The 21417-nt window shown below is 41.7% G+C and overlaps 1 protein-coding gene across 1 annotated transcript in view; it reads right to left on the bottom strand.

Moving 5' to 3' along the window:
* The window catches only part of ANKUB1 (ankyrin repeat and ubiquitin domain containing 1), a 34177-nt gene that overhangs the window by 2688 nt on the left and 10072 nt on the right, over positions 1-21417 (bottom strand). The window contains 7 exon segments of the mRNA XM_008711014.2: positions 1586-1868; positions 1871-2410; positions 2413-2522; positions 6633-6676; positions 6678-6748; positions 15955-16026; positions 16029-16167. Coding sequence (XP_008709236.1) covers positions 1586-1868; positions 1871-2410; positions 2413-2522; positions 6633-6676; positions 6678-6748; positions 15955-16026; positions 16029-16167 — 1259 coding nt within the window.

The following is a 21417-nucleotide window of genomic DNA, read 5'->3' as shown; positions in this document are numbered from 1 at the left end:
TGCCCTTGACCATGTTGCCACCTCTACCTGGCTCCTTTTGTCTGACAAAGTCCTTTAAATTTAAAGGGCTTTCATTAAATCTATGAGAAGCAATCCTGCATAAAAGTACCTTAGTGTTTCAAATATTTGAACTGTGTCCAAGTTGGTCTAATTCATCATTAATGTTCTGGATTAACTCCTTGCTTTACCTTTGCATGTTTGCATTCTGCCTAGCACTTCACTGTGACATAATAAGCACTTTAGAATGTTTTTATTTTATTTTTATTTTTTATTTTTTTTAAAGATTTTATTTATTTATTCGACTGAGATAGAGACAGCCAGCGAGAGAGGGAACACAAGCAGGGGGAGTGGGAGAGGAAGAAGCAGGCTCACAGCAGAGGAGCCTGATGTGGGGCTCGATCCCATAACGCCGGGATCACGCCCTGAGCCGAAGGCAGACGCTTAACCGCTGTGCCACCCAGGCGCCCCTAGAATGTTTTTAAAGTGCATCTTTTGATTTCTAATGTGCATCTGTTGATAAAACTAATCAGTGTTTCCTTTCTAATGTTTACGGCCTGACTTTAAGATGGCTATATAATTTTTTCAACTACTCATTTTCCAGTCTTTTTCTAGAATTTTAGAATATCTCTTTTTATATATTCTAGTCAGAGATATCTCATAAATTACAAATATTGAAGTTGTTAAGCAGTTTCTTCATCTTCTGTCAACCTCATTGTGCAGTCCCCGAATTTTGCGTTTTAGAGCTCAAATTACTCTGACCACTAGGTGGCAACAGCTTAGCTGAAATAAAGTGGAGCTGAACTAAAGACCAATAGGGAAAGGCAATGAAAACAATTTAGCCTTGTTTTGTTCTTTCCTTAAAATCTATATTTCTACTGTAATATTAGCACCCAATAATACCTCATAAGTAATGGATGGGACCTGAGATCTGATCAGAGTTGTGTTTTCAGTGAAATCTGATGACCAATATGCAAAATTTTATCTTATGAAATAAACATGCCTGAAAAGTCCACTCCTGATACACTTGTTTTTGTCTTTAAATGTGACAGTGTCTTTAAATGTGACTTTTTAAACTGACCAAAAATATTAATATCAACTCTGTCACACTGTCCACTATATATCCTCCCCAACCAGTATGTCTTACCCCGTAAGTCAACTGAAGTCTTTGTGGTTATTCCTTCTCTCCTTCCACTTGCATCACCATCCAGTCTTCCCTGACACTTTTGATGCCTCCCTCCCACATTTCAAGTTTCCTCCCCCCTTTAATTATAATTAACAATTTCTTATTAGTTTAAAAAAAAAAGAACAAGCAAGGGACCTTGTTATTTGATACAACTCTTTGCACTGTCTCTTTTCTTTCTGAAAGCTTGAGGAGTCGGGTACTACATAGACTGGATTGGCCAGTCAGATGGGTTCATTTGGTCCTAGATGCAAGGCTCAGATGAGGTCCTTGAAGCTGGATACTGATGCATTGGAACAGTCTGTGTTACATTATATGGCATGGTGGGGCCTTATAGACCATTCCCTGCCCTTGACGTGCCCTATTAAAGGTTTGCCCTTGCGTGTTTAAAGAGAAAAACATTACCTGGCCACGGCTAAGCAGTAGATGGCGTTCTCCCTTCGAGTCTTACCACTGTGCTCCGAGAAACACGCAAAGGAGGATTTGAGTAAAAAGTGAGCTTTGGGCGTTGCCTAGTAAAAAGATGGGTGTGGATAGCCCATTCTGGAAACTGGGGGGAGGGGGATTTGGGGGAGATCGGTATTTTTGATGAGCTTTTCTTTTTTACTAGCTGTGGCAGTAAATTTTTTCTGATGCTGTTGTTGATGTCTTTGTAATTCAGAGAGTGTATTTGCATCTACCAGCACGGCAATTTCAAGGTTTGTTGTCTTCTGTCCCACTGTGAAATTGCCAAAGGATTGATGGGTTTCCTGCGTGCAGTTTCTTCCCTGAGAGATGGTAGCTTGCCCACAGTGCTTTGTGAGTCCTTGAACCTAGCCTTATACCAGCTCTTGGAGGTCATTTTTGGTGTGGTGAAACCATCCACCATCACAGTGTCTCCAGCTTTTGCCCCAAAGACCCTTGCTCCGCAAAGCTGGCTTTTATTAAGGTTGTGACTCTGAGCTCTGAGGATCCATTGTTTTATTTTAATATAAATCCTCATGGGGACTGAAATTTTCAGAAAAGAAACTGTGGACCACATTTTACTCAATAAATATAATACACAGTCTTTATGCTTGTGTTTAAAGGCGACGGTCAGGGGAATTCGTCCCGCTGCAGTTTTACATTCCAGGCACAGCACGCTGCAGTTGACAAAGGCCTTCAGAATCAACAGTTGGCCGGCTTCTGCAGCTGCATGAATGGGGCATTTAGAGACGTCTGCATGAAGGGCTTCATGGCACCATGCTGACAGGGGTGAACACCGACAGCCCCTTCTGGCCGCACACCCTGCTTCAGGGCCCACTCAGTGAGTTCAATGTACCCATAAAAGGCAGCGATATACAGGGCTACCTTTTTCTGATACCTGCATGAATGAAATCAGTAGGAGTGGGTATTTAGTAAGTCAGCAAACTGATAAATGTAGTTACACTAAATACCCACAAAATATACTAGCTAAAATGTTTATTTCTTCCTCTTACATAAAATGTTTTCAGAAAACACATATAGTAATATATAGATTAAACTGCACAGGTCCTGGGGTGCCTGGGTGGCTCAGTTGTTTAAGCATCTGCCTTTGGCTCAGGTCATGATCTCAGAGTCCTGGGATCGAGCCCCCTGCTCAGCGGAAGTCTGCTTCTCCCTCTCCCTCTGACTCTGCCCCTCCCCTCCACTCGTGTTCTCTCTCTCTCTCTCAAATAAATAAATAAAGTCTTAAAAAAAATAAACTGCACAGATCCTGCTTATCCACATTATCCTACTATGCACAGGTAAATGGTTCAAAGTGGTTATCTTAGGGTGGTTTTCTTTCCTATGAAACTCAGATGCTCAGGAAAAATATCAAGAGAAAGAGGGAGAGAGAGGGAGAAGGGGTGGGTTGGGGAGAGAGAGAGAGAATCTTAAGCCCAGCACAGAGCCTGACACAGGACCTGATCTCAAAACCCTGAGATCATGACCTGAGCCGAAATCAAGAGTCGGATCCCGAACTGACTGAGCCACCCAGGCATCTCTCAAGCTTTATATTAACTGGGAAAATTTTGGAAGAAATCCAGCACGTTTTACAAATTTGAAAGTTTTGTATGTTTGTTTTTCTGTCTTTTCTAACAACAGTCCTTATTTTCTGGCTTCTCAAAGTCTCTAGTGCTATTTTCATCTAAACCACTAGGTTGCGCCCCCACCAGTGTCGTAGTCTCCTACTTGGAGCTCCTCTTATTCCCTTCTAGAAGCTTCCCGCTGCAATTGAAATCCTAACTCCTCACCTCGCCTTAAAAGGCCTCTCACAATCTGGCTCCTGCCCCACTTCCCACACCCCCCCTTCCCTGTCACTGCTCTAGAGCCACACTGGCCTTCCTACTGTCCCTTAAGGCATAAGTTGAATGACTGGTGCAGGCCGTTCGGAGAAATAAGGATTAGGGAGGCAAACCTAGACAGGGTCCCACTAGGTATATAGTGATATATAGACCGGATATATTTGGGCAGGGCTATCTGACCCCTCACAGAGTTGGAGGCAAGCTCGCCTGCTATCATCCAAAATCTACTGCATATAACTGACTCTCCTCTCTCTGATTACATGCTCACCACACCATCTTTTGATGTGTATGTGGCTTCCTGTGTAAGGAAGATGACCTGCCCAGAACATGTGGGTCTCTAGGACCCACAGTTAGATTATAACCGCGGTGGTTAGATTATAACTAATTAGAGCAATTACATTAATACACTGGCATTTTGGTTCACACATCAGTTTTTTCAAAATTCATTAATGCAAATCAGCATCTCTGAATGTGATCAGTTTTCTTGATTTGGGGAGAATAACTCCTCTTGGATGGACTAACTGGCCTTTGCTTTCATCCTTAGCACCCATGTTATGGGAGCTAGAGGCACTCTTGTGACTGAGACTAACTGATTCTCTTTCCTAAATGTATCTTTTCACAGTTTGTTTTCTTAGCCCCGCCTCTACTGTCATAAGCCTAGTTCAGGCCACTGTTACCTCTTCACTGTCACCCTGTCCCCTGCCTGCTTCTATTCCTCACACTCAACCAGGGCCAACGTTCTAAAACTCAGATCTCATCCTGGCTTTTCTCTACCTTCAGTACCTTCCCAACACTTAAAATATAAAGTCCAAATTCCTTTACATTCCTATGGGTACCTGTAAGAGCTGGCCTCTTCTTATCCTTCTAGCCTCTGGCCACTAGCTCCCTCTCACTCTATGGTCTACCATGTAGAACTTGTTTCAGTTCCTTGAATCTATTCTCTTGTCCCCCCTGGGGCTTTGTACATGTGGTTCTATCTGTTTTGGAATATCTTTTTTTTCTTTTCCCTACTGTTCACCTAAGTACCAACCCTTTAGATCTCATCAATTGCCTTTTTCAGGATGCTTCCCCTGAATCCCTAAGTCTAGTTAGTTGCCCATACTATACATTCCCATATCATCTTGCACTATGTCCGTGTCCTAACACTTTCACACTGAATGGTAACAGCAACGACACCCAACATTTATGTCCTGCTTACCATGTGCCAGCCCCCCCTTCTAAATTCCTATGATTACTTGGTCATGCAATCTCTAAAACAGTTCTAGGAGATAGATGCAATTATTGTTCTCTTTTTAGCAAAGAGAAAACTGAGACACAGGGTGATTATATAACTTGCCCAAGTTTACACAACTAAATACTTAGGGGTGGGGCTTTGAACCTAGGTAGAAGGGCACTGGAGTTTGTGCCCCTAACCATTTTGCAGTTCGGCCTCTGCAGGAATTGGTTACTTGTTTTCTGTTTCTCTGCAGGACTGCAAGATTGCTGAAGGCAGGGGCAGTATCTTGTTTATTGCTGTATTCCTAGGATCTTGCATAGTACGTGCTCAATAGGTATTTGCTGATTGCATGGCAGAATAAAAAGAGCTTTTTAGTTTGTTCGTGTGTATTTTCTGAGCTGTTAGATATATTTTCCCTCTTTTTCCCCTCCTCCCTTTGTGCCTCTGTCCATTCTGTGTGTTTGTGTGTGTGTGTGTGTGTGTGTGTGTGTGTGTGTGTGTTTAAGCATGATGAGAAATACAGATAGTGTGGGCAGGAGCTTTCAGGCTGGGAACTGATCACCAGAGCCGATAAGGCCTGGAGCACAGTGAGCACGTGGGCCCAGCTGCGTCAGCTGGGCTGTGTGCACGTGTGCATGTTGGGGACAGGGCCCAAACCAGGCATGTGGGCACACCCCTGCTGCTCACCCTCCTTAGATTTTATCTAAAGGTTAAGTTGACTGGAATGGTTAAGCATCTGAGCATTAGAGTTAAATTGTTGGGATTCCATATCCAGTTGTGACCTGGCTAGCCGTGTCACATTGGGCAGATTTCTTAATATCAGTTTCCTCATTTTGTAAAACATGATAAAAGAGTATCTACCTTGTAAAATTGTCATAAGATTAGGTAACACATGTAACAGAGTGTTATGTTAAAAAGTACTCAATAAATATGCACTATTAAAAGTAACGATGCAACACAGCAATTTCTTTGGACTTATAGCATGAAAAAAGGAAATTGTCACTATCCCCAAAATAGAAATTACTTTAAAATATTGAATGTTATGTAAAATCACAAAAGCTGGTTTTCTAATCTGTCACTTCTTAGAGCCCTTAGAGCTCTCGGTGAGTGTGTGGCCTTCTGTAAGGCATGATTAAATCCCCAGGAGGGAGCACTGTCCGAAAATACCACTGAATTAAAACCTAAAGAGTAATGCAGCTTACACGTATGAGACGCTGCTGACCGCAGAGATACCCTAAAATGACCACCTGCTTCTCTGAGCCTCCTGCCCACTGCCCCAGCCACACGTGTATGGCAAAAGTATGTACAAAAGGCTTGTAATAGGGATGCCTGGGTGGCTCAGTTGGTTAAGCATCTGCCTTCAGCTCAGGTCATGATCCCAGGGTCCTGGGATCAAGTCCTAGATCGGGCTCCTTGCTCAGCAGGGAGCCTGCTTCTCCTTCTGCCCCTCCCCCTGCTCGTGCTCTCTCTCTCTGTCTCTGACAAATAAATAAATAAAATCTTTTTTTTTTTTTAAAGGCTTGTAATAAAAGCAGTTTGAAAAATTACTTGGGAGCTTAGGAAGAGGGAGCCAGAATTTTCAGCCAATCAGTTAGCAGTTAGTGCTTTTTAGAATAATTGAATATGAAGGTGACAAGGTACTTACTCTGATAGGTTTTAAAAGTGCTGTGAATAGTCTGATTTCCAGACCAAACTGAAGTCACTCATTTAAATAGTTAGCATTTCTTGAGGAAAGTCTACCTGAATTGCAATCCGTCACCAAAGGCTGTCAGCCTTGGTGACATGCCCACTATCTTATCCCAGCAAATATCTCAATAATAACATCTGGTTGAGACATGCTCAGTGGAACTGACATGGTGCAGCAACCTGGCTACAGACTGAATTGCAGACTCAACGCCTTATGGAAGTTTGGTAAAAATTACTTAATTTAGCATTTGCTTTATCTCTGTACTTGAGTACTGGTCCTTCATTTGATAAACAGCATTGGACTTTTAAGTTTTTGTCCCAGAAGACAACCCATCAGAAATTCCTTCCATCCATCCCAGATGTCCAAACGAAGTGTCGTGCCTGTGGATCAAGAGAGGCCGTTAATGGTTCCAGTCCATCACTGTGGTTTGGCAGTCCATAAAACTTCTAAGGATAGCTTTTTCCAAGCAGAGGCATAAGCTAGACGCAAACTGAAAAGTCACCTTGGAATAAGTAGATAGGGAAGCTATTTTCAGCTTAGGCCTGCATCGACTTGAAAAGCCATTTAGTTTCTGTGCACTTCCATTTTCTCATCTGCATGGTGATTGCATATAACGCTGAAATATTTGCTGCAGTTATCTTAAAACAGTCCTGTGGACAATGATTCCATGCTGATAGATACATCACCATGTAAACTAAAACCATTACGTTGAAAGAGGAAACTAAAGAAACTGTGGCAGGAGTAATGGGCTTTTGGGGCCTTTAGCTCACAAGCGGACTGTAGGTGGAGTTGAATGATCCTATCATGTTTTGTTTTGTTTTTTTAAAGATGTTATTTATTTATTTGACAGAGAGAGAGAGAGAGCACGTGCATGAACAGGGGGAGCTGCAGGCAGAGGGAGAGGGAGAAGCAGGCTCCCTGCAGGGAGCCCGATGTGGGACTCGATCCCAGGACCCCAGGATCATGACCTGAGCCGAAGCAGACACTTAACCAATTGAGCCACCCAGGCGCCCCTGATCCTTTCGTTTTATCCATTGCAAAATAGCCATTCTGTGTAATTACACAAAAGTAATATGTTCATTGCTACTGGAGAACGTATCAGTTACCCTCTCCTGGTCTGCTCTCTGTGGCACCACATTCCCTTTGTTCTTCAGGGTGGTGTTTTCAGAAGTCTTCTTTACACAACCTTCTCTTCTTTCTTTACACATTCCCTCAGGATAAAGCCCGATCTCCTTCCTATCTAGCCTGCCCTCACCTCTCACCTCCCTCCCGCCTGCCTCACTCACTCCATTCTAGCCACTCTGACCTTTCACCTGTCTTTCAGATACACCAACTTCACTCCCATCTCAAGACTTAAGGACATAATTTCTTTTGCTTCAAAGGGTCTTCATCCAGATTTTCACAGAACAGTGTCCTTCTTATTCAGTTTTCAATTCAACCATCATGTCCTTACAGAGGACCCTCTCGGCCACCACTGCCTCCCTCCACTCCATTACCCTTTATCCTATGACTTTACTTTAACTTCTTCATAGCTCCTGTCATCAGTACTTCAAATCATTTTTCTTGTTTGGAGATTTTTTTTTTTCATGTCCCCACTAAAAAGAAAGCTCCTTCAAGACTTGCCGCACACCCCGGTACTTGGTGAGTGCTCCTTAAATACTTGTTGGCTGCCCAACAGGCAATCTCGGTGACCCTGCTGGCTTCACTGAGCAGCCACATGGCACTCATTCCCAAGTGCAAACCTCCACGCCAGGCCTCTGCTCCAGCTCCAGATTCCCCCTGCTGGGGACATCACCATCTAAGGGACTGCACTATGACCCCATTGTTCTGAAAGACAACTCATCATCTTTCATCTCAGTTTGTGGCACCACTATCTTCCTTGTTATCTCAGCTAGACATTTAGGAGTTGGTCCTCGTCCTTCCCTTTCTCGTGCCCTACATCTGTACAATAGCTAAGGCCTGTAAAGTTTATCTTGTGAAGGTTTAAGAACCATTTCCTTGCCTCCATCTTACCAGTTCCACCCTATTTCAGGCCCCCATGATCTTTCACCTAAATCAACTTCTGGAAGCTCCCACCAGCTTCCCCATCTCTTTATTTCGGTCTCCGCTCAAATGTCACCATCTAAAATAGCCTCCCCCCACATTACTACGTAACTCTCTGTTACCATATCCTGTTTTCTTTTTACTTTAGAGTTCTTATTTCTATTTAAAATTCACTATTTTTCTGTTTCCTTAATGATGCTTATGTTTCCCACTGAACGGCAAGCTTCAAGAGGGTAGGAAATCGTATTACCCTTGCTCACAGCATTATGCCCACTTTCCTCAATGGTGCTGGCTCATGGTGGGTAATCAATAAATATTTGTTGAATGAAATTCTACCCTATTCCCCAAATCCATTTTGGCCATGTACTGCCCTCCTAACCCTTAGCAGCCCAACAGGCTGTCCTGCACTTCCACGTGCACACCAGGCTATCTCTGGCCTTGGGGCTTCTGCTTTTGCTGCTCTTTTGGTGTCTGAATTCTTGTGATCTTCCACACACCCTCCTACCAATAGTTTGTGATGCAACATAAACTGGTATCACCTCCTCCGGGAAGCTCTTCTTAAGTATGTTACTGTCTCACCTCTGCAATAGTTAGAAGGATCCCTCAACTGGTTACCATAATGTATGTTGAAACTCTTTATCACTGAAAATACATTACTGGGGGTGCCTGGGTGGCTCAGTCCCTTAAGCATCTGCCTTCGGCTGAGGTCATGATCCCCGGGTCCTGGGATAGAGCCCAGCATCTGGCTCCCTGCTCAGTGGGAAGCCTGCTTCTCCCTCTCCCTCTGCTGGCTGCTCCCCTGCTTGTGTTCTCTCTCTCTCTCTCTCTGTGTCAAATAACCAAATAAAATCTTTAAAAAAAGAAAATACATTTCGGCTTTGGAATTTTTAGTTTGTAAACGCTGATGGAGAACTCTCTGAGCCCAAGCATCATGTCTCATCCAGTCTGTGGGCTCTGTCCTAGTTATGCTTTTGGGTTGCAAGGAGACCCTCAGGAATATGGGGTTTATTATACTGAGACAATGGCCAGATTAGCTATACATCAGGAACAAAGGCACCTCTCAAGGTGGGCCACTCCCCATCTTGCCCATGGGCTCCAGGATCTCTCTCCCTCTCAAGCCCTCTGTATCTCTTTGTGTCTTCTCACTTTCTCTGCTGACAGGCTGCCTTGCTGCTCCCTTACAGTTTCCGTCCTACCGTAACTGAGGTCGGCATGCAACATCGCTTTGCCACGACCCAACCTTTCTTCATGGCACCATGCATTTTCTGCCCATACTGGTAACCAGTTTTGTCTCTCTGTATTTCCCAGTTTGAATTCACAAGACTAATAATAATTAATAATAATAATATATTGAATATCAATAGCTACTATTCACTGAATGCTTATTACATGCTCTACGTTATTCTAAGTACTTTACATGAATAAGCTAATTTAAAATTTACGACGATCCTAAGTGTGGTTTGTATTATTGTCTCCGTTTGACAGTTGGGGAAACTAAGGCACTATGAGATTAAGTTACTTGCCCGGGTTTTACATACCCAGTAAGTAGTGAAATCAAGAGTTGTACCTAGGCAATCTGGCTCTTGTGCCTACATTCCTGTCCTCTATGTAATCTTTGTCTCCAAGCAAGAATTTAATTGGCTGATGTCATTGGACAATCTGTAGATTGGCTGGCTGCCTCTGAATCAATATGATGGCATTGGCAGTAGGACCTGGGGGTATATGCATGACTTTGCTTATCCATACATATCCTCAGGCTCAGACACATAGTGGGTTCATAATAAATACTTGCTGGTATTTATCATCCTTGACACCATAGATTTAGTTTCTCTAAAGCTTCTTGCTGTACTTAATTTTCTTATTTAAAGGTTTGATTTCTGGGTAACATTGGAAACAAGGGACTTTAAACACTGTTCAAATTGCATTTATTTCATCTTCTGACTTAAATGATTTGCTATGTTTGTAGTTTACTATAAAAATAAATTAGTATTGAAAACCTTGCTTGGCATTGTACCCCAGCCTCTTTGGTCATCCACAGCTGAGGCCACACAGCGTCCGTTTTGAAGAACCAGCCAAGCGTTAGGCCCTGAGAATAATCTTAATTCCAGTAAGAGGGAATATGTTAAGATTCCAGGCTCAGGTGGGAAGTTGGTGTTCCTGTTCATCCTGCTCAGATATTGTCTCAGTTCTAGTAACTTGCTCTATTCCTCCTGAACAAGCCCTCACTTTGTGCCCCAGGGCGTGAGTGCCTGTATCCTACCCTACCTTTTGGGTTTCAGAACTGAGGTCCATCTGTTCTCTGAGCCTGGAACTGAAGTTCCTACTCTGAACCCCCATTTCTGGGGTTAGATTTCTGTTACATGTTGTCAGAGCCTCTGATGTCAACAACCAGCTTGTCTAGTTTTTCACCTCTTATGTCATTCATTTATTTATTTATCTGCTACCTTGATGCTATGCTGTGATTCACCCACCAGGTCCCTGCTGTATCTCCCTGAGGTCAGCCTCTGCCTTCCTGCATCTAGTTGCAGACTGATCTGCCTGCCTATCCCAGGGCTCCCACCAGCAGGACTTATTTGAGACTAACTTCCCTCTTCCTGGCCCATCTGCCCTTCCCTAAGTGGTTATCCAGCCTCGGGATCTCAGCTCTTCCTAGCTCAACCTGTCTACTGTTGATGAACTCTGTTTCTGAAAACTACAGAGAAGCCTATACGATTTAAATCCTCATCAGCAGTAGGGCACCTCCATCGAGCCCTGTATTTTATTCTGCTTAAATTTCCTATCTAGGAGCAATTGTAACAGGTGTTGTAACTATCAATTTCAGTTCCTTGCAATGAAGCAGTCTAAGTTCTCAAAGAACAAAGGTAATGATGGCTGGTTTTTCTCTTAATGTTCAACTTTTGAATATCCAGAGAACTTCTAAGCAAGTTAACCAGCACCATTTATTGGATAATCTTTCCGTCCCAATTGTTTTGTAATGCCTTTTTTGGTCACATGTAAAATTCCTTCGTAAGCTTAGGAATTCTGTTGGAAAATAGAAATTTACTTGAAAAATGCTACATTGCTCCAGGAAATACAACTTAACTATATCTATATTAACTATATCTATAACCGAGATGAAAGTAAAACTAATGAGACGTAAGCTTCAGGGCCTCTCACTACATGAATTTTTGAATTCTCTATTCTTAATTTTGTTTTTTTTAAAGAAGTCCCCAAGATTGTATATATTTACAAAACCTGGATCTGCTCACTCTCTACTTGCAAACCCATCACCGTGCCAAGCCACGCAGGAAAGTGGGTATGAGCAACAGAGTCCATTCTAGGGACTTGTCTCCAACCTCTCCCCATGTGGTCCCTGTATCCCTGGGGGAGAGGGGGATACTACTTTGAGGTCAATATCTGCCTATTTGATTTGAGATTTTTTCTTCCTGAATATGGAAATCATTTCTCTGGTATGGGTTTCCCCTAATGGGAAACAAAACAAAACATTGATCAGAACTTAAAGAGTACCAATAAAAGTAGATATCGATAAAAACATTCTAGGTTGGCAGTATAAATTGTTGGAAAGAACCCAATTCTGAGTGTGTGATTACCATTTCTTGGCAGTATGACCTTGAGCAAGTCATTTAACTTCTATGAGTCTGTTTTCTCACTTGTAAAAGGAGTTAAAATAGCATGGTAAATCTCCAAGGGGCCTAAGCGCTGGTAGAGGGGCCTTGGAGCTAGCTGAGATGTCAGGGTCTGAACTGCAAGGACTGGAACAGTCTCTCAGATGTGATTGCTCATTCTGGCCATGAATACGTGCCATGAGGCATTTACCATTGGCATATACCAATGGCAGCATTCTGTAAAGGAAAGGCATTTATTCATTCACTCATTTGTTAGGTACAAAGGCTTGTTCCAGAAAGGATTCATGTCAGTTTTTAAGCATATAGAAAATATAGACAGAGTAACTAGCAGACAGTCATGTAGATAAGCAAGAGGAAAGCAAAAGTCAGGATGGAGATTTAAGAACTAGAAATGAGGGGGTGCCTGGGTGGCTCAGTCGTTAAGCATCTGCCTTCAGCTCAGGGCGTGATCCCAGAGTTCTGGGATCGAGCCCCGCATCGAGCTCCCTGCTCGCTGGGAGCCTGCTTCTTCCTCTCCTACTCCCCCGTCCCCGCCCCGCTTGTGTAACGTCTCTAGCTGGCTGTCTCTCTCTCTGTCAAATAAATAAATAAAATCCTTAAAAAAAAAAAAGACCTAGAAATGAGGCTAAAATGAACATTTGTCCCATATACGGTGATACAAGAAAAGGGGTGTGTGTGTGTTGGACCTATATGATGTGCCACTAAGCCTCAAGTCATAAAATCACATATATTAAGGAATGTTATTTTTTTTTAAATTCTTGAAAAGTTAATCATTAAATATTCTACCACCAAAAAATCCCTTTATCCTCTTATTACTGATCTTAATCCCTGCAATCTTTCTGTCTCCACCCACGTTATTAAAACTGCTCTATCTGGGTTCACCAATGAACTTTAAGCCAAATCAAAAGATTTTTCTCAGATATTGTCTTTGGTCTTTTACCAGCGTCCTAAAAACAGTCTCTTCTTTGTCATCTGTGACAATGCAAAGTTCCACTTTTCCTCCCACCTCTCACAGCTTTGCCTGTCTCATTTTCCGACTCCTGTCTACTTGCCCTAACTTCAACATGCCCTCACTATTGGCCCTTGGCCCTTGGCATGTTTCTCTCTGTATATACTCTCTAAGGAAAGCACGTCTCACAGGGCTTAGTCCCTGACTCCATGGCAGGGTGCCTACAGCAACATCTGCTAACGGAACCCACCACTAAGCTTTTGCTCCATGTTTGTCGTGGAAGAGAATCAGAAGACGTCAGTTGGACTTACAGCTTTGCCACTAATTAGCAGAGTAACTTTTAGGGAAAAAACTTACTCTCTGCGTTTCTTTATATCTAAAGTTTAGGACCCAAAGCATAAACTCCTTTCCCAATTTCACCACCGCAGTCCTAGTGTCAGAGCCTTGGTCTTCCCTCTTCTTAAATGTGATTCACCTTGACATCCTTTCCCTACTTTCTGGGTTTCTCAGATTCGTCTCTCTTGTCCATTGCTAGTGGAATTAGTTAATACTGGGATTCTCAAAAGTGCCTGTTGGCATATCACCTTGCTTCTCCCCTCAGTCTTTTTTATATTTCATGCTGCTTGCTACCAGATTAAACTTCTGTTAAAACGCTTCTGTTCCAGAATGTACATGGCTCTGGTTGCAAACATATGAAGCCTGTGCTCTGTCGCCTCCCCTAAGACCCTTCTCAATCTGACCTCAGTTGTGTTTCTGATTGGTCTCAGTGAGGCGCCTCCACTTTTCGGAAATTTCCTGATATTTGTCTTCACTGGATTAAGCCCATATTCATGAACCTGTGGCTTGTGTTTTTCTCTGGTTTAGAAGCCCAGAATGTCTTCCCTTTCAGATGATCCATATTTCTCACATCTTTGTGTGAGCACGCCCACATTCTCCAGAATGCCCTTCAGCCTACGTTGAGCTGACTTACTGCTGTAACTAAGTATATTTGCATGTCTTATTTCTACCACTTTATTATGAATGCTCCGAGTGAAGAGGCAGTTCTGTGTGTTTTTATATGAGCTGATATGTCCAGTGACTAACTGAGCTACATAAGTCCTTGATTTTCAACATGAACTTGACTGCTTCTCAGAGACCTTCTGATTTTCCACTGCCTTTGGAAAGGGGTCAAGGTTCAACTCCTGATCGCATCAGGGATGACTCATTGACTGGGAAGAGGAGAACTGGAAGATAGGCTGATCAAGAACTTCTTTACCCTCTAGTTAAAAAACGTGGGCTGGGGTGCCTGGGTGGCTCAGTAGGTTAAGCATCTGCCTTCTGCTCAGGTCATGATCTCAGGGTCCTGGGATGGAGCCCTGTGTCAGGATCCCTGCTCAGCAGAGGGGGTGGGGTCTCTTCTCCCTCTCCCTCCCCACACTCACTCTCTTTCTCTCTCTCTCTCTCAAATGAAAAAAAAATGAATAAAATCTTTAAAAAAAAAAAGGTGGGCTGGCTGCTTGAGGAATGCTATGGATACTTTCGCTGAAGATATGAAGCCAACCAAAGACTTTTCCTCTCTTCTCTTTGAGGCTCTTCTTTCCTTGCCTCTCCTCCTATGCCCTGTGTTCTCATGGTGGCCAAAGAATTCTACTCTGGTCATGCTTGAGCCCCTAACCTGACATTTGAAAACCCTCATTCCCAGAGGGTTATTTTAGGAGGCCTGTGTGTTGTCCTTCACACACCCTTAACCATCTGGAACATTTTTGCTTTCTTTAAATCTGTAAAAATTTGGGTTTGGTCCAAGCCATTTCTAAAGTCTCTTCTAGCCCTAGTTCTAAACTGTTACATCATGGTCTGAGCAGCATAGGCCTAAAGAGCAGTCACCCTAATTTTTTTTATGTATCCTTTTGTGTTTCATTAAATAACTAGATCATAAATTACTTGGAGACAAATGTCTCTTATGTGTCCTTACTCATGTAAGCCCCACCATGTTCTGGGCAGGGCTGATCCCCTGGCAAGCATGCAAAGCAGTATGTGCTTTACTGTGAGGGACTCTGGGGACAAATCCTAGAACATCACTTCCTTTGATCGAAAACAGGGATGATAAATGATGTCAAAGTTTTGAAAGCCTCAATTAAAAATATCATGAAAGAATAAGCAAATATAATAGTCAGGAGAAGTAACAATAAATGCAAATTTAGCAGTTGTAAAAAGCAAAACTGCTTAATTCAACAATGTTTACAAAGCCCTACTATAAATTGGGAGAACTCAAATCCCATTGCAACAAATGTGACAGCACAACATTACCTGAAGTTCTGCTGATTGTCAGCAAAGATTCATTCACTTCAAGCAAGATTTTCTATAAGGTCTGAACCATTTTCCAATAGGGTTAAAATAATCTGACAGTCCTTTGAATTTGTTTTAATGGTATATGGCTATTGCAGACACAACCTGGAAGTATAATATTTAGAGAAAGGTTGTAATCTGTCCATCAGGGATGAATGCCAGCTCACTAATCTATCCATCAGGGATACTGCACAGTATCTGCTTCACACTATTTAAAATATTAATATAACCAACAGTATTTTAAAATGAGATTGCATAAAGCAAGCTCAGGACAGTGTTTATCATACGCTACCACTGTGTTAAAAGGAAGAAAAAGAATGTGTACTTGAACTTGCTTCTATGTATTCTTGAAATATATTTTGAAAGAGAAAAATATAAACTGGTCTGAGTCTTGCTTCTCTAGCCTGAGGATATTTATAAGTTATCCTGCTTTGAGTAAAGAGAACAAGACATGGCAGGTCTGTGGGACATTTCTAATTTTTTAGTCTACAGACCCAGATACCAGAGAGGGGTGTTGATAATTTCCATCCCCACTGAGGTTACAGAAGTTTTAGTTTGGAAAGAACTCCTCCATTTGTTGCCAGTCTGGTATCAAAGAACCAGAGTGCTGAGCAGTAGCTGGTATTGAATATTGTGGGAGTACCGATGTCTGTTTGGTAGTCCCTGAGGGTGTTGCAGTCATGCATCTCCAGTCCCTCTGGGGTCCAGAGACAGAAGACACAGGGAAGCCACATCTCAGAGCTATTAGTGTTCTCAGATCAGACACTTTTTTACCAAGAAGGGAAGTGTTCTCCATCACTGGCATTGTCTCTTGGGTCACAGCATTAAACACATAGAGAGTTGGCTTGTCTTCTTCCTAAGGGAAAAGAAAAGGAGGAAACTCAGGAATAAGCACCGTCTGGGGGTTGGAACGAGGGAAAAATATTTTGGAGGGTGGCTCTGAGTGCCTCTAACTTCCATGACATGGGTGCTAAGGATGAAAGCAAAGGCCAGTTAAGTTCCCTGATTTCTGGTCTGACTCCTGTTCTTCTGTCCTGAGACTGTTAAGGAGTCCTCCTGCTTTGAGTGAAATGAAGGAGACTTGGCAGGGTTTTGCGACCCTTCTTCTTAGTCTACAGACCCAGAAACACAAGAACAGTGTTGATAATTATATCCAAGCTGCACTTACGGAGGCGTTAGTTGAGAAACAACTCTACCATCATGTTGTGCTTTGATTTGGAAGTGCTATGGTTTCTAAACCTTCAGTCAATTTTTAAAATCCTTTCTGAGAGGTTATTTCTGGGGAATGGAACTGAGTTCAAGGTGGGGGGATGTTTTGCTTATCATTTTATGTTTTTCATTGTGTGGTTTGACTTAAAAATGTGTATTTACTTTTACTGTTTAAAAAGGGAAGTTCTAAATATAAGTGACAAAAAGTTTCCTTTTTTTTTTTCTTTTGCAATCTAAATAGGAAAGCAAGTGGAACTGATAGCTCTCAAGTCGAGTTAAGATGGAAAGTTTGGGAAAAATATAAATCCTCCTGTTAACAACAGGCGAATCAAGCCAAACCCAAACTAATAACACAGCAAATCCAGCATAATGGGAAGGGGGCAGAGAGGAGAGGACTATTAACATTTCCAGTTTTTGAACCAAAAAAATGAAACTGGCGTTACTTCCTCTTTATTGGTTTCAGGACAATCATGTTTGTCCTCGGTGGCCCCTTGTGGGCTTGACAGATAGGAGTGCACGGTGCTGCCACTGGAACATGGGAGTCTTAGAGAGGAGTCTTAAGCAAAACTGACAAGTGGGCATTAGGGCTCCAGGTTTGTCAAGGGGACTCCAGCCAGTTATTTCTCTCTTGTTCAGCCCTGTTCAGTCCTCCCCCTTTCTCCTATCAAAGTTTGTCTCCAGATTCCCCAGGAGCCCCTCCCTGCTTCAGGCTTATAATACATTACATTCATTCCCCTCCTCCCAGATCACACATTGCCATAGCGTAATCAACATGCGGATCTCTTTGAAAGAGCCTTTAAAGAGCAATGAATGTTACTGCTGAACGTTTAGGCTACAGTGCTTTGATCTGGGGCCCATTTCAGTGACTCAAATCACCAAAAGCAGGTTCCGGCCCTCTGCTTCCTGAGTCTAAAGTGCTTAGGACAGTTTTTCTCAACAGCTTCTCGTAAACACGCTCAATAAAAATTGAAAGGACATAGAATTCACCCTTTCCCTTTCAACATGCTTATTGCTCTCCTATGGCTCCATTAAATATCCATGTGATATTTATAGGCAGGAAGAAATTTCTATGAAAACTATAAAAAGGTGGAAAGAGAGACAAATTATATTTTAGGCAATAGGTTTTCCTTATTTCTTTTATGGTTACTCTGATTTCTTGTTAGCCCTCGGTATGGATACTAATTTATACTTAAAATTAAATGTGTAATGTGCAAACAAAGTAGCAAAGGCCCAAGTCACTCTTCATAGCGAACTAGCAACTACATGATATTAGAAAAGTAAGTTAAAAAGGAGCTTCTCAGAATATGAATAAACATAAGCATCTATAACCTAGGTATACATAAAGCTCTGAAACAAGTAATAAGGGAGAATTGCAAAATATATGGGAATGTTTAGATGAAAATCGGAAGTTCAAATAAGAAAATATATTAGTTACTAATGAAGCTAGGTTCTTAAATTACAAGAAATTAGCACCTACAGTTTGTTCTGGGGTTTTTTTGTTTTTGTTTGTTTGTTTGTTTGTTGCCCCCGGGAACTTCCCAGGCCCATTTAATTCATGGTGTATCTGGAACATAGTTCTCTTTCTACTATTTTAACTCTATTTACCCACCATTTTATAGACCTTATTTTTGTGAGAAAACTCATTTTAAGTACTAATGAGGCACACCAGTTGGAGACACTTCTTCATGTTGGTTATTTGGAAACAGAGCAGAGGGATGTGGATTAACAGCAACTTGTCACCTCACCTTATGTACAAAAGAAAAGATATCTGTCTATCTATATGCTATCCCTCCTCAAATATTCCAAATAAGGAACACTGGTAGTTACACTCAAGGAAGTCAGATGTTATCAAATAAACAATACCATCACAAGTCATTGTTGAACAGATGTAAAATTAGATGTTCCCCTTTACAACTAAACCAAGATATCATGGTAGGAGGTACATGTCGTACTTTTCTCTTTCTTTCTTTCTTTCTTTCTTTCTTTCTTTCTTTCTTTCTTTTTTTGCTTGTGAATGAATTGTATTGTTTGAGCACAGTTTATTTCTGAGGGTTTTTTAAAAAAATTATTAACATATAATGTATTATTTGTTTCAGGGGTATAGGTCTGTGATTCATCAGTCTTACACAACACACAGAGCTCACCATAACACATACCCTCCCCAATATCCATCACCCAGTTACCCCATCCCTCCATCTTCCTCCCCTCCAAAAACCTTCAATTTGTTTCCTGAGATTAAGAGTCTCTTATGGTTTGTCTCCCTCTCTGGTTTTGTCTTGTTTCATTTTTTCCTCTCTTCCCTTATGATCCTCTGCTTTGTTTCTTTTTTTTTTTTTTAAGATTTTATTTATTTATTTGACAGAGATAGAGACAGCCAGCGAGAGAGGGAACACGAGCAGGGGGAGTGGGAGAGGAAGAAGCAGGCTCATAGCAGAGGAGCCTGATGTGGGGCTCGATCCCAGAACGCTGGGATCACGCCCTGAGCCGAAGGCAGATGCCCAACCACTGTGCCACCCAGGCGCCCCTCTCTGCTTTGTTTCTTAAATTCCATGTAGCAGTGATATTGTATGATAATTATCTTTCTCTGATTGACTTATTTCGCTGAGCACCATACCCTCTAGTTCCATCCACATCGTTGCAAATGGCAAGATTTCATTTTTTTGCTGGCTGAGTAATATTCCATTGTGTATATGTTACCACATCTTCTTTATCCATTCATCTGTTGATGGACATCTGGGCTCTTTCCATAGTCTGGCTATTGTGGACATTACTGCTATAAACATTGGGGTGCAGGTGCCCCTTAGGATCACCACATTTGTATCTTTGGGGTAAATACCCAGTAGTGCAATTGCTGGGTCATAGGGTAGTTCTATTTTCAACTTTTTAAGGAAACTCCATACTGTTTTCCAGAGTGGCTGCCCCACCAACATTGCATTCCCACCAGCAGTGTAAGAGGGTTCCCCTTTCTCCACATCCTCGCCAACATCTGTCATTTCCTGACTTGTTAATTTTAGCCATTCTGACTGGTGTGCGGTGGTATCTCATTGTGGTTTTGATTTGTATTTCCCTGATGCCGATGTTGAGCACTTTGTCATGTGTCTGTTGGCCATTCAGATGTCTTCTTTGCTGAAATGTCTGTTCATCTCTTCTGCCCATTTCTTGATTGTATTATTTGTTCTTTGGGTGTGGAGTTTGAGAAGTTCTTTATAGAGATGGATACTAGCCCTTTATCTGATATGTCATTTGCAAATATCTTCTCCCATTCTTTTGGTTGTCTTTGGTTTTGTTGACTGTTTCCTTTGCTGTGCAAAAGCTTTTTATCTTGATGAAATCCCAATAGTTCATTTTTGCCTTTGTTTCCCTTACCTTTGGCGATGTGTCTAGAAAGAAGTTGCTGCGACAGAGGTGGAAGAGGTTGCTGCCTGTGTTCTCCTCAAGGATTTTGATGGTTTCCTGTCTCACATTTAGGTCATTCATCCATTTTGAGTCTATTTTTATGTATGGTGTAAGGAAATGGTCCAGTTTCATTCTTCTGTATTTGGCTCTCCGGTTTTCCCAGCACCATTTGTTGAAGAGACTGTCTTTTTTCCATTGGATATTCTTTCCTGCTTTGTCAAAGATTAGTTGACCACAGAGTTGAGGGTCCATTTCTGGGCTCTCTGTTCTGTTCCATTGATCTATTTGTCTGTTTTTGTGCCAGTACCAAACTGTCTTGATGATTACAGCTTTGTAATAGAGCTTGAAGTCTGGAATTGTGATGCCACCAGCTTTGTTTTTCTTTTTCAACATTCCTTTGGCTATTTGGGATCTTTTCTGGTTCCATACAAATTTTGGGATTATTTTTTCCAGTTTCTTGAAGAAAGTTGATGGTATTTTAATAGGGATTCATTGAATGCATAGATTGATCCAGGTAGCATAGACATTTTAACAATATTTGTTCTTCCAATACATGGGCATGGAATATTTTTCCATTTCTTAGTGTTTTTCTCAATTTCTTTCATGAATATTCTGTAGTTTTCTGAGTACAGATTCTTTGCCTCTTTGGTTAGGTTTATTTCTGGGTATCTTACGTTTTTAGGTGCAATTATAAATGGGATCAACCCCTTAATTTCTCTTTCTTCTGTCTCACTGGTGTATGTAAATGCAACTGATTTCTGTGCATTGATTTTATATCCTGCCACTTTACTGATTTCCTGTATGAGTTCTAGCAGATTTGGGGTGGAGTCTTTTGGGTTTTCCACATAAAGTATCATATCATCTGCAAAGAGTGAGAGTTTGACTTCCTCTTTGCTGATTCGAATGCCTTTTATTTCTTTTTGTTGTCTGATTGCTGAGGCTAGGACTTCTAGTACTATGTTGAACAACAGTGGTGATAGTGGACATCCCTGCCATGTTTCTGACCTTAGGGGAAAAGCTCTCAGTTTTTCCCCATTGAGAATGATATTTGCTGTGGGTTTTTCATAGATGGCTTTTATGATTTTGAGGTATGTACCCTCTATCCCTATGCTGTGAAGAGTTTTAATCAAGAAAGGATGCTGTACTTTGTCAAATGCTTTTTCTGCATCTATTGAGAGGATCATATGGTTCTTTTATTAATGTAGTATATCACATTGATTCATTTGCAGATGTTGAACCAAACTTGCAGCCCAGAAATAAATCCCATTTGGTCCTGATTAATAATCCTTTTAATGTACTGTTGGATCCTATTGGCTAGTATTTTGGTGAGAATTTTTGCATCCATGTTCATCAGGGATACTGGTCTGTAATTTTCCTTTTTGGTGGGGTCTTTGTCTGGTTTTGGGATCAAGGTAACGCTGGCCTCATAAAAAGAGTTGGGAAGTTTTCCTTCTGATTTTATTTTTTGGAACCGTTTCAGAAGAATAGGTATTAATTCTTA

Source organism: Ursus maritimus, unplaced genomic scaffold (assembly GCF_017311325.1).
Source record: "Ursus maritimus isolate PB19 unplaced genomic scaffold, ASM1731132v1 scaffold_20, whole genome shotgun sequence".
Lineage (NCBI taxonomy): Eukaryota > Metazoa > Chordata > Mammalia > Carnivora > Ursidae > Ursus > Ursus maritimus.
Note: the sequence above shows the minus strand (reverse complement) of the source record. Positions and strands in the feature narration are given on the sequence as shown.